The 12,793-nt window shown below is 36.6% G+C and overlaps 1 protein-coding gene across 1 annotated transcript in view; it reads right to left on the bottom strand.

The window, feature by feature from the left end:
* LOC121418874 (NAD-dependent protein deacetylase sirtuin-2-like) overlaps nt 1-12,032 on the bottom strand; it is a 29,293-nt gene extending 17,261 nt beyond the window's left edge. Inside the window, exon 1 of the mRNA XM_041613061.1 lies at nt 11,897-12,032. Within this exon, the coding sequence (XP_041468995.1) occupies nt 11,897-11,912 (16 nt within the window). The 5' untranslated portion in view covers nt 11,913-12,032. The remainder of the gene's footprint in view (nt 1-11,896) is intronic.
* Between the last annotated feature and the right edge of the window lie 761 nt (nt 12,033-12,793).

Genomic DNA, 12,793 nt, shown 5'->3' with positions numbered 1-12,793 from the left:
CAATTTATATCCTCTTTTTTTGAAAGTGTGCTTAAAATGTCTGGTTTTCATATTGGAATGACATATTTTCAGCTCACGCTTCGCACTCGCTGCTTATCATTTCCTTAGCACGACACCCATCCTTTTTTATGATTACAGAAAGTTAATAGAATGTCCCATTTTGGGTTCTAAACCTAAATACGCGCGCGTTTTACCCTTGCAATAATTGTTTATTGGATATATATCTTGTTCTCAAATTAAAACGTCCAAAAAATTATTGTTCTCAGATCAAAATATAAAATATTTACAGTCGCATCAATTAAGATACCCATCCTTGTAATTAGTACAAACAGTGTTTAGAATGTCAAGGTTTCAGTCAGAATACGAAAAAAAAATCAGCTAGCACTTTTTACTTGCATTAATACTTTATTCAGATAACATCCTGATCATTTCTACAAAAAAAAATGCTTAGAATGTCAAGTTTTCAGATTAGACTATTCACAAGTTTTAGCTCGCGCTTTGCGCTCACATTTTTGATCGGTGAAATAACCCTCCTCATGAGTCATTGCAAATAGTTTTCCTTCCTCTTTCCTTGTCCATGAAAGCTTAATTGTTTCTCCTTCCCTTTTTCTCCACCGTTTCTACCGACTTCAGCATTAGACAAAGCCATGTCACCTGTTCTGGAACTAGAATCGTACTATCAATCTCAGCAAAGTACAGCAGAGAAGTTTATTAATAGTCCAGTCAATCTAGCCAGAATAGGGGGGTGACCCGCCACTAATTGCAACACTTGATTTTCCACTGCAATGCTTTCCAGGAAGGTCCCCTTAACAACATACTAAAAGTCCCAAAAAATCCAAGCAGTGGAAATTTATGAAATTTGCATATTATGCAAATTAGCCATAAATAGTTAGAAAAATAAGGAAAATAGTCCAAAGATTACAAATTAAGCATCCAAAACAATTTAATTTGAGCGAAAGGTAATGATAAATAACTGTATTCAATGTTTTTATTCAAAAGCTCAGACAAATCTACCTAATTTGCATATTATGCAAATAAGCATCCTTATATGGAAATATTTCAAGATATTGTAATTGTTCTCATATAGACTGCTTGAAAACTTTTGATTTATGTAGACATTTATATGTTACTATCACTTAGCATGAGAATTCATCACAATACCTGAAAATTAATTTGCATATTATGCAAATTAGCCATTAAAAATAGGAAATAAGGAAAATAATCCAAAGATTATATTATTAAATGTCAAAAGCAATTAATTTGAACAAAATCTTAATGATGAATAAATAAGTACAATGTTTTTCTTTTAAAAAGCTAGCAAATCTGCCTCATTTGCATATTATGCAAATAGGTATCCGCCATATATGGAAAATGTCAAGATATTTTGATTTTCTCACATTGACTGTTGTTCAAATCATTATTCTGCTATCACTAAGCATGCATATTTATCCTAATATAATTTGTATTTAAGGGAAATACTGGAAATTTGCTCTTCACGTCCTAAAGCCATGTTGTTAGTCTGACAAGATGATGCGATTGGCAAGAACAAAGCACATAATTTGAAATTGGTGAGTAGTTTGTTAGAGGTGACATCCCTTTCTTATATGGATGAGAACGACAGAAGGGAGGCAAACTTATGGCAGGTGAGATCTGATGAGTAGTCTCATTAAGAAGTGTAACAGAGATTCCATCTGGCCTAGTAGCTTCATGCAGATTGCTTTCTTTAACAATTTCTTCAGTAGTTTGGCTACACCCGCTTGACTCTGGCCATGTCTGGGTCACAACAGGGTTCCAGGGCTTGCAGAGCAGCGTCATCATCATCATGATCAGTGGTAAATACTAAGATTAAAAAATCTGTTGTCTTCCAATGTAGTCATAGCGCATGATATTAAGGGCTTCCAACATGCTAGTTGTTACAGCCTGGATCATTGCCAATCCGGTCAACAAATTATGTACTATAGGCTTGTCTACAAACCATTCTATGGTCCTCCTTCATGCATTGTAGCTATTCTGAGCTTCACCTTACTGATGCACAACATGCGCAAGTCTTCCTATAAAACTTTTCTTCCGACACAATTTATGTCCAATGTCTCATTGAGGCAACTTGTGTCGGAAGAAGACAAGGGTAATGGTTTGGTTCTTGTCAAAGTCCTCTTGATTGACATTCAATCTCCTATGCTCGACTTGTCGGATTTCAGTACAGAGAGTTGTATGATTGTCCAAAGTACATCTGCATGACATTATGAAATTCAGCATTCCTCCAGAAGACATCCTTAGTCGTACCATAATTTCTGAAAGGTTTAGTCCTCTGTATACCCTCACGGTATACCAATGAGTAACACAAAGTGGCAAACGAATCCTGGAATGGGTACACACTGTTTAATCAATGTTGGATGGTATTTGATAGTGATGTTAACGGTGTTCCGTTATGTTGTGTCCTCTTGTTGGAAAGGCAATAATCTGGTTTAGTCCTTCATCTGTTAACGTCTACTTGGTTGTTCATTGTCTCACTGAGGAATTTCCATTTGCCATAAATATCAGGAAATTGATATTATTTGCATACGATTTGCTTAGAAACTATAGCTACAATATATGGAGATAGTTGCCATCCTTAGGAGATTCATCAAAGAGGAAAGAACAGAAAACGGATGCTTCATCCTGAAGCAGCAACTGGATTCAGCAAGGACGTCTAATCATGATTCCTGTATCTGAAAAGATGTCTATATACACTTTAAGCCTTTATCATGACTTTATGAATGGCTTTCATGTCGCTCGTATGGGCATATGCTCATTGGTATTTATAAACCATGCCCAGGGATCTCGTGATCCAAGGAAGTTACTCATATTCACCACCAAGACAAGTGGTGTGCTACAAGGACCAAATATTCGAAGCTAACAAGCTTTTATTTGTACTGGGTGTGACATCTTGTAATGATCACTTGACAATCAAGGAGCATGCTAGCGTGGACTATACTAGCAAGAAACGCAAAGACTCTACCAAGTCAAGGAGAGAGCAGGACTTGGGTAGAAATATGAAGTTTTCAAACAGTAAGACCCATGTAGAACTGACTCATCATTGCACAATATGAGTGGGGTATCTGCTCCGGTGGTAACAGCTCATGAAAAAAGTCAATATCAACCAAGCAAGGTCATCAAGGTTACATATATATAATCTACGTGGAATTTTAGAGGAAAATATCACAAGTTTTCTTGATTATTCATAACATGCCGGATGCTTATTTGCATAATATGTACATTCCACTTCAGATATTAAGCTGATAATTAATGTACTAAGCATTCTTAGTAGTCATATATTGATCTAGATTCACAGAGGGGAGACCTTTGAAGGGCCTTTCAAAGACCAAAAATTGGCAAGGTCTTATACAGCAGTCTCCAAGATCACTGAATTTGTCATCTCTGTGGAGAGATGAAAGACCCCTCGAAGAACTCTGAAAGACACCTGTCCTATAGAGATCTTTCAATGGTCTTTCAGAGATGTCTATGCATCAAGTGATCCTTCAGAATTCTTTCCATAGACTTTGCCTGGTCTTTCAATTATCTTTTGATGATTTTTCAATAATCTATCATGAGTCTTACAGTAATCTCTGAAAAAATCTCGAGAGACTGCCGAAAGATCATAAAAAGACTAATAAGAACTTTGAAAGTTCATTGAAAGACCACTGAAAGGCCAGCAAAAACAATTTTCCTGTAAGACCGCTGAAAGACTGTTTTGAACCGTTTCAAAAAGTTTTGGACTCACGAGGACCACAAAGACCATTGAAGATCTATCAGGAATCGTGAAAGACATCAGAGATCTTTAAAAGTTCGTTGAAAGATCAAGCAAGTTTTATGGTCTTACAGCAGTCTTTCAGAGCTCTTGGTCTATTTGGAACGAGGGTTTAACTGTTTGTATGAGAAAAATACAAATTTCTGGGTTGTTTTTTTTTTCATACAAGGATGCTCATAATGATATATGCAAATGATGTAGATTTATTTACATTTTTTTTATTTGAAGAATTATTAAATTTGTAAAGGTTATCATGAACTTCCATTCAATTTATATTGTTTTCCGCACTCCAAATTTGGGATTATTTTCCTCATTTGCAAATTTTTATGGCTAATTTGCATAAAATGCAAATTTTGTGATTTTCCTATGCTTGTCTATTTAATGGCTTTTAATATGGTGTTAACTTCCTGTAACTTAAGGCATTGCCATATTCAAATTTCAAAAGATAATCTACTTGCATTTTTTTAGGAATGTATCACCAGTGTGTTTTCTTGAATATTTATTACATGCTTATTTGCATAATATGCAAATGACACTACAGAAACTAAGCTTAATATAAATCTGTTCAACATCCATAGTGATAGCAGCATGTAAATTTCAACATTATAGAAATTTTCAAGCAGTCAATGAGAGAAAACTCACAATATCTTGACAATTTTCCATATAAGGATGCTTATTTGCATATTATGCAAATGAGGTAGATTTTTTTGCACTTTTGATTAAAAACATTGATTAAAGTTATTTATCATGAATTTTCGCTCAAATAAAATTGTTTTGGACACTTAATTTGTAATTTTTGGACTATTTTCCTTATTTTTCTAACTTTTTATGGCTAATTTGCATAATATGCAAATTTCATAAATTTCCAGTGCTTGGATTTTTGGGGACTTTTAGTATGTTGTTCAGGGGACCTTCCTGGAAAGCATTGCAATGGAATATCCAGTGTTGCAATTAGTGGTGGGTCAAACCCTATATTGACTGGACTATAACTTCCGTAACAGTATTGTTACGGAAGTTAATGCACTTTCTATAGCAAAGAAATTTAGAAATTTTAAGTTCTAAAGAAGATTCCAATATACAAAATTTGTAGTATGAATTATTTAAAATTCCAAAAGCATTAAATATCGTATATAATTCTGAGGAAATTGTTTTCGCTGGCAATTTCCCCTCTTTACAAAGTGATGTTGAAAATAAGATGTGCAATAATAATTTTGCAAGGATGAATAGCTATTATTTCTATGGGTACGTAGGTGGAGGGTACCTTATATAATTTATATCTGTATGATCGGGAGTGATGCAGTATAGCACAAATTTGTAGCATATTCAAGAAGAAATGTTACGGAAGTTAATGCGTTACGGAAGTTAATGTTTTTTTTTGCTTTGTGGTCCAACGTGGACCTTATTTAGCAGCCCTACCTTTGAAAACTGGATTTATTATGAAAGGTGTCTCTTATCCTATATAATACTGAATCCTTAACAGAACTGCCAAAGTGCATATTTTCTTAAGGTGCGTTACGGATGTTAAACCTGTTTAGTCATACATTTCATTTTTTAAGAATAGTCCTTTATTTTCATGTAATACAGGAAACACATTTGATACTTCCCTATCAATTATTTATTAATGAATATCACTCTACTTGCAGACACATTATCATGTAATATCATTCAGTTTAAAAGGGAGAAAAAACTTGTGGCAGTATTCGTTACGGAAGTTAAAATGAATTGAGGACAAAGTTAAAAGTGAAATTAATCACAAAGTGATCATCAAATACTAGGATAAGCCCAGTTTGTCAGACGTATACACCATGCTGCCCTCACCAGACATTGATGTAGGTAAGAAATACAGAGTACATATAAAAGAGAATGATAGTAAAATCAAAAACTGACCCGAGACAGTGTATATTCTAACAAAAAGCAAAAATAAAAGGCCTGTGTAATAAATTTAGAGCTTTACTAGTCACTGGTCGCATATAGTTTGTGGAGCTAGTCTATTATTGTCATTTTGTTGATAATATTTTTGTAGAAAATGTTCAGGGTTGTGAAGCTAGCAGGCATAAGATAGTCGAGACACTTTTTTGTGAATTGTAACATTTTTTGAGAATGACCCATCTTTCCTTTTAACATTACATTGGAATATCTGGAGTACATTTTTTCCCCGGGGGGGGGGGGCACTTACATTGACGAGTGGATACCATGCGCGACCAAAAAAACACGTAAAAAGGATGTCTTTTTCACGATAGGGCACGTTACGTACATAACGTGATAGGGTGTCAAAAACACAAAAATAATGAAAAAAGGGTATCTATTTCGCTAGGAAAATTACGTGTTTAGGGTCGAATTTGCGGGGATGATAAAACAAAATTAAAATGGTTTATAAAGGATGTCCTTTTTGCCCCAACACTTCGTGTTTAGAGTCCAATTTGCGCGAGGTGTAGAAGGTGGGGTCGTACTTAACCAAATAACGTAAAGCTGACGACCGAAGGACCCCTAACAATAAAACATTCCTGTACTTGTTTAGGGGTTCATTTCAGGGAATATTTGCCTAGAGTATCGTTTTGTTTCCAATCCTTGTTAAAGGGGAATGAAACCTTTGGAACAAATAGGCTTGTGTAGAAACAGAAAAATCAAAGAATAAGAACAAAGAAAGTTTGAGAAAAATCGGACAAATAATGAGAAAGTTATGAGCATTTGAATATTGCAATCACTAATGCTATGGAGATCCTCCCATTGGCAATGCGACAAGGATGTGTGATGTCACTGATGAACAACTTTCCCTTTGGTGGACTATAAAATACCCTCAAAATGTCTCTTTTTGCTTTTTCTTACGATGATACAAACCCTTTATCCATTATGTATTCTTAAAAAATATGTACGTATTACATGCCCTCATGTAGAAAGAACACATGGATAGATGTGATAAAAGAGGCAATTACAAGTGAAATATATACTAAAGTAATGGTGAGAGTTGTTCATCAGTGACATCACACATCTTTGTCGCATTGCCAATTTGCTATCTCCATAGCAATAGTGATCGCAATATTCAAATGCTCATAACTTTCTCATTATTTGTCCGATTTTTCTCAAACTTTTGTTGATCTGTTTCTTTGATTTTTCTGTTTTCACACAAGCTATCTTGTTCCAATGGTTTCATTATCCTTTAAAGATAGGGTTTCACACGCCAATACTTGTTAAAAGGGAATCCAACCCAAATAAAAATTTGTTTTTATAAGGAAAAGAAAAATCAGACAAGTTGATAGGTGAAAGTTTGAACAATATTGGACAAACAACAAGAAAGTTATGAATTTTTAAAAGTTGCAAATATTGGTAATCACTATACCCATGGAGACTTCAAATTGGCCACATATGGGGTGTCATAGTGATGTAAGGCAGGGACTACTCTTCCATGTACTCCAATACATATTATGACTATAATGTCATTTTTCCCAAAAGTTTTATTTCAAATTATATTTTTCTTTCATGAGGACATAAAACAATATACTACCTGTGTTGTATTTAGATTACTGCCCCAGGGGAATGGGTACTTAGGAGAAAACCACAAATCCCTTATAATAAAGTACATGGCCTATGGGAAAGTTGTCCTTGCCCCTTGTCCTAATTTACTTACCCAGTTGCCAATTTGAAATCTACATAATATTAGTGATCTCAATTTTAATGCAGCTATAACTTTCTTATTACTTGTCGGATTTCTTTCAAACTTTCACCATTCTGTTTAATTTATTTTTCTCCTTCCCAACAACACATTTTATGGCAAAGGCTGGTTTCCCCTTTAAGGGGTGCATTTTCAGAATATGGAAATTACGTGTTTGGGGTGCTTTTCGAGACCCCATGGTCGCGCATGGTATCCACTCGTGAATGGAAGTGGCCCCCCGGGCATTTTTTAAATCTGAAAATGACTGCCCAAGGGTTTTTCCAAGAAAATCCTATAATTCTTTCATTTTTTATGAGCTTTTTGGTGCAAATCATGATTTAATAAATCATAAGAAACATTAACTGAAAGATATATTGAAATAAAAAGAAATTCATGTAAAATCTTAACTCAAATTGTTAGGTGCGCAGACTTGGAGACCACAATCATAGACCCCAAGTTAAAAGATCTAGTCTAATGTTATAGTTTGTCAAATCTGTCTCAAAAATAATTTCAAAAAAAATTTGATCGAAAAATAATTTCATCCATCCATAGCCTATCTAAGTAACGTTAGGCCCTAGAAATATAGATCTAGCGTTAGAACTTCAACTGCATTCAACACGAAATGAGAATGTAATTAATTAGTAGATCTATATAATATGATTAGGCCTATCTTAATATATCATAAATATGTTAACATTCCAGAAACCAGACCCCTGCTGACGATTACCCCCCGGGGGGGCACTCGACCAAAAAAATGGTGGGGGTGTGCCGCGGGCGAGACAAAAAACGGGGGCCTTGGAGCGGGCTTATCGTAAAAAGGAGGGTCCTCGGAACGGGCTTCGGAACTACAATGTTTGTGAAAATGGGGGTCCTTGGAACGGATCGCCAGCGTGTGAGTGCGTATGCATACCTATGGGACGGTCATGTGTACATGATGCAGCTAGCGCAGCCTCCGCTCGGTGCGCTCGCGGAGAGCTGAGGCGATGGTAGGACGTACAGCGCTCTGTGGCTGCTTTTCACCAAAATTGCAGCTCATTGGAGCAGATCAATGCGATCGGAGCGGCGTAAAGAAAAATATGAGATGCTTCCGAGCGGATTTCTTTCTTCTTTTTTTTCTCGATAAGAATAAAATGCCATGCCTTGGAGCGGCTTTCTTTGTTCTTCTTCTCAATAAGACAAAAATGCTATGCCTTGGAACGGAAATTTGAGTGTGAAAATGGGGGTCCCCTCCGCGGCACATACCCACTATGCATTATATACTGAGTGCCCCCCCCCCGGGGATTACCCTGTCCCTGTGTCAGTGTGATTCTTGACCGCATCAACGACCCTGGCGCTGGCCTGAGAGCTACCCGCGGCCGCGTACCCGAGCTCCGGCGACCTACGGGGCAGGGCCAGGGGCGAAGGCGCTAGCTCTCCGAGGCCGAGGCAAATGATGCCATATCATATGCGATGTCCTCGTTTTGCCGTTTAATAAATATAGAAATTAATTATTTGGCAATCCTGTATTTTAGGTTTCTAACTTCAGGCAACAGCTCCACGACCGCTGTTAACGGTAGTTCAGTTGTGCGTACGTACGTGCCGGGTATGGCGGGCCGTTAAAGGACTACTAGTATACAGCTACACATGTAGTAGATATAAAGTTGTATTTACCAATGGGGCATCATCCGATATATATTATAGGGGGGTGGTATAGAAATAGAATAACGGTATACCTAAAGCCGTCGGGGTGTCACGTGACCCGGGACTAGTCATGGCGGGGGCGGGGGGTATGCAAAGGGCATGCAGCACGCCTTGGTTTTATTATTCGGGCATAACAGCTAGGGCCTTGGGGATATTATCTGAGCACTTATGGGTGAAGGATGAAGAGTATAATGGTATATATCAAACATGTACATGATGCAGCTAGCGCAGCCTCCGCTGGGTGCGCTCGCGGAGAGCTGAGGCGATGGTAGGACAGCGCTCTGTGGCTGCCAATGGAGGATCGAAATAGCCTTTTGACGAGGCAACGAGATAAATTTGATTTTTGTCAGCAAACAGGTGAAAAAACAGAAACAAACAATAAAAGAAAAATATACTTAAAAAATAAAATAATAATTGAATATGCGTAATATGTGTGAATTTTAGTAAGTTCGCATGTTCATCAGATTTGGCAATAGCACTAAAGTCCATATAGAAAATATAACTTAAGGCCCCGACAAAAGGCTATCATTCGATGCGTCGGAGAAAGATTACATGAATATTCATGAGTCTAGTTCCGTAAATTCTTGCTTTTCCCTTTGCCTGCAAAACCAGTCAACATACGGCTTTGGTTTTTTCTTTGAAAGAAATAACATATTTTCTTTTGAATTATTTGTTTTTTCTTTCTCCTTCATTTTTTTTCTTTTCTTCTGTTCTATTTTATTTTCCTTTGCCTTTTTTTTATTCTCGTTATTTTGTTCCCCTACCTTCTCTTCATGTTGGGTCGGTTTTTTTTTCTTCCCCTTTTTTAGTTTTTGCCTTTGTTTTTCTTTTTTATTCTTCATTTTTTTTCTTCTCTTTTTTGTCTCTAATTTTCTTCTTGTCTTCTTTGTTTTCGAGAGATAATACTCATGGTGTCGTACTACAAATTTTTTATTATTATTATTATAGAAATCTACAGATATAGGTAAATAAACAAGCGAAGAAATAAATTAATACTCATATATTAAAGGAATATTTTCAGGGGCGTACCCAGAATTTTCCGTGGGGGGGGGCAAATTCGTCTGCCCAAAAATTTGACAAGCAAAAAAAATAAAAGAAATTGTCTTCAACCAGAAATAAATGATTTCGTACCAGAAAAAAATTGACAAGCAAATAAGAAAAAAAGGTCTACAAGTTCAAAAGAGGGAGCACTTGTGGCTCGTCGGGATCAGTTGTGATTCGTCATGGGGGCAGGGGTACGTCCATTGCATGAGTTATGACTCGTCAGAGGGGGGGGCAGTCTACCCCCCCCCCCCCTCTTAGGTACGCTTGTGAAAATATTCGTTGATCAAAATTATTGAGTGATCAGCAAATCATCTCTTTAAGATATTGATGCCCATTTTCTGGAACCCAGCAGCTGAAGGTCTGCGCTGACTTAGCCTAGAATCTAGAGGACTCCGTGATGTGAAATGATTTTAAAGACATTATCACGGAGTCCAATGCTGGCTCCCACATATTTTAATTTTGTTCTTTCTCTCTTGTTATGTTTTCCATTTTATTTATTTTGTATACTGTGCATGCATGAATCATTCTGTCAGTTTGAATTGTATGTTGTATGTTTTAATGAGAATTTGAAATAAATAAATGAAATGAAAATATATGCAAATCTCATTATCATCCAACAATTTTCATATACTATTGATGCTTATATCAATGTCAATTTGTAATTTGTTTGAACGGAGATTATAAGATGATCATGAAATATGATTAAAATTCATATGTTTGTTTTTAGATTACTATGTAATTTTTCATCTTGTTGGCATTCTTTAAGCCTCAATCATTGAGTATATAAATCTCTGCGGGATAAGTATAGGCCTGTAATTACAAAGAATTGAATTGCTCATTACATATATAGGATGCATAAATTCGCCGGGAATCTTGCTTATCTGATTGTTTTCCTGGCATCCAAGAGGCGCTTTTTTCGAATACATCCCGTTCTTTATCTTAATTGTTTTGCTTATAAGAATTAATGAATAATAATGATGACACTAAATCAGCTTATCTATATTTCTACTGCAGTACCACTGAAGTATGGATTCAGAAATCAAATTTTGTGATAGATTTTGTCATAACATCCCAACAAAAGTCAGGCCTTTGTCATGAACCTTTTCCATTTTTCTATAACAAGTGCGTCGCAAGGAGGCGGTGGGGTGGCCTTCCCCATCCTAACGCCCCCCCCAAAAAAAAAGAACATGAGAAATGGTGAGAGCGAAGGGGAAAGCAATGGTGAAAAAGATAGCTTTGCGGGATTTTCTTTCTCTATAAATATTTGCTTCCGCGCAAGTTTGCGAGGAAATCATGAAAATGTAGTTTTCTCCTTTGTTTACCTTTCCCCGTTTTCCCATCTCGGCTTAATGCTATTTTATTTCGTTGTGGCATCAAGTTTTTTAAAAATAATATTTGGGAACGGAACTTGAACTAAGATTACAGGTCAAAGTAATATATTTCTTCAAATTGATCAATACCAACTTTTCCGATCCCTATAGGTAAGGGCGGTAAACTATATAATAACAATGATGTCAATTACCCACAAAGGCTACTTCTTCCGCTTTTCAGCTCTTTACTAGCGAATTTATTTGGGGCCGCAGACAGCCTTATCATGAGCATGTATAAAGGGGCAGTTATAAAAATTGTTAAAGAAAATACAATATTACTAGATGATGGAAGTTCATATGCCATCGATCTCCTGTCGCCTATTTTGCGCCATTAATTCATACAAAGAATCAGAAGTCATACATTACCGTCCTTTTCTGCCATGATGCAAGAAAAACTAATATTGTCTGCAAACGCACAAGTTAATATATCTCTTCCCCTTCAATTCCTACTACGGTACCATATCATGACCTTGTTCATTGATCGAATGAGTGGGTCGTTATATAGTACCGTATATATACGGTAGTAGGGAAGTAGTACAAGTAGAATTGCATTTGCATTATCAAGTTTACGTTCCGCCCATAGAGATGTATATTATTGACATCTCTATGGTTCCGCCGCTTCCGCGTACGATACTCGGGATCCGGGATGGATATGCAATACCGTATCCAGTATTTGTTTTCCAATGAAAAAAAAAAGCCGGGGTCAAAAAAGAAGTTACAACTAGTACGGTACCGGTACTTGTAAGTTGTAGACTTTACTCACGAAAAGACAACATAATTTTATTGATAATTTCATTTAAGTACGGTAGGCCTATTTCAAACGCTAATTATTCTTTGAGGAAAGATTCCCATGTTCTTTTAAATTAACTGCATCTGAACATCTTAACAGTGCGCGTGTATTTATAATTTGAAAAAAAAATACCGTTCTTTTTTTCTGAGATGTCGTTTTATGCATAGGCGGCGGAAGCGGAGGGGACGAGGGGGGGGGGGGCTGTTCCCCTCCTAAATTTGAGGTGGGGGGTGGTCCCCCTAAACTTTGGTTGGTGGCCCCCCCTTAAATTTTGGCTGATAACCTTTTTTTTTGTTGGCTTATCAATTTTGTTCCCTGGCGTCCATCCCAAAATTTCAGGTGCTAGCTCCCCCGGCCCCCCCCCCAAAAAAAAAAAATTGTTTGGCTTAATTCCACCGCCAATGTCTTTATGCCACCATTCTTTTTAAATTGCACTTAAAAACGACTGAATTAAGGCACTAGAAAATGCTTGC

Source organism: Lytechinus variegatus, chromosome 7 (assembly GCF_018143015.1).
Source record: "Lytechinus variegatus isolate NC3 chromosome 7, Lvar_3.0, whole genome shotgun sequence".
Classification (NCBI taxonomy): Eukaryota; Metazoa; Echinodermata; class Echinoidea; order Temnopleuroida; family Toxopneustidae; genus Lytechinus; species Lytechinus variegatus.
This window is presented reverse-complemented; position numbering and strand designations above follow the sequence as displayed.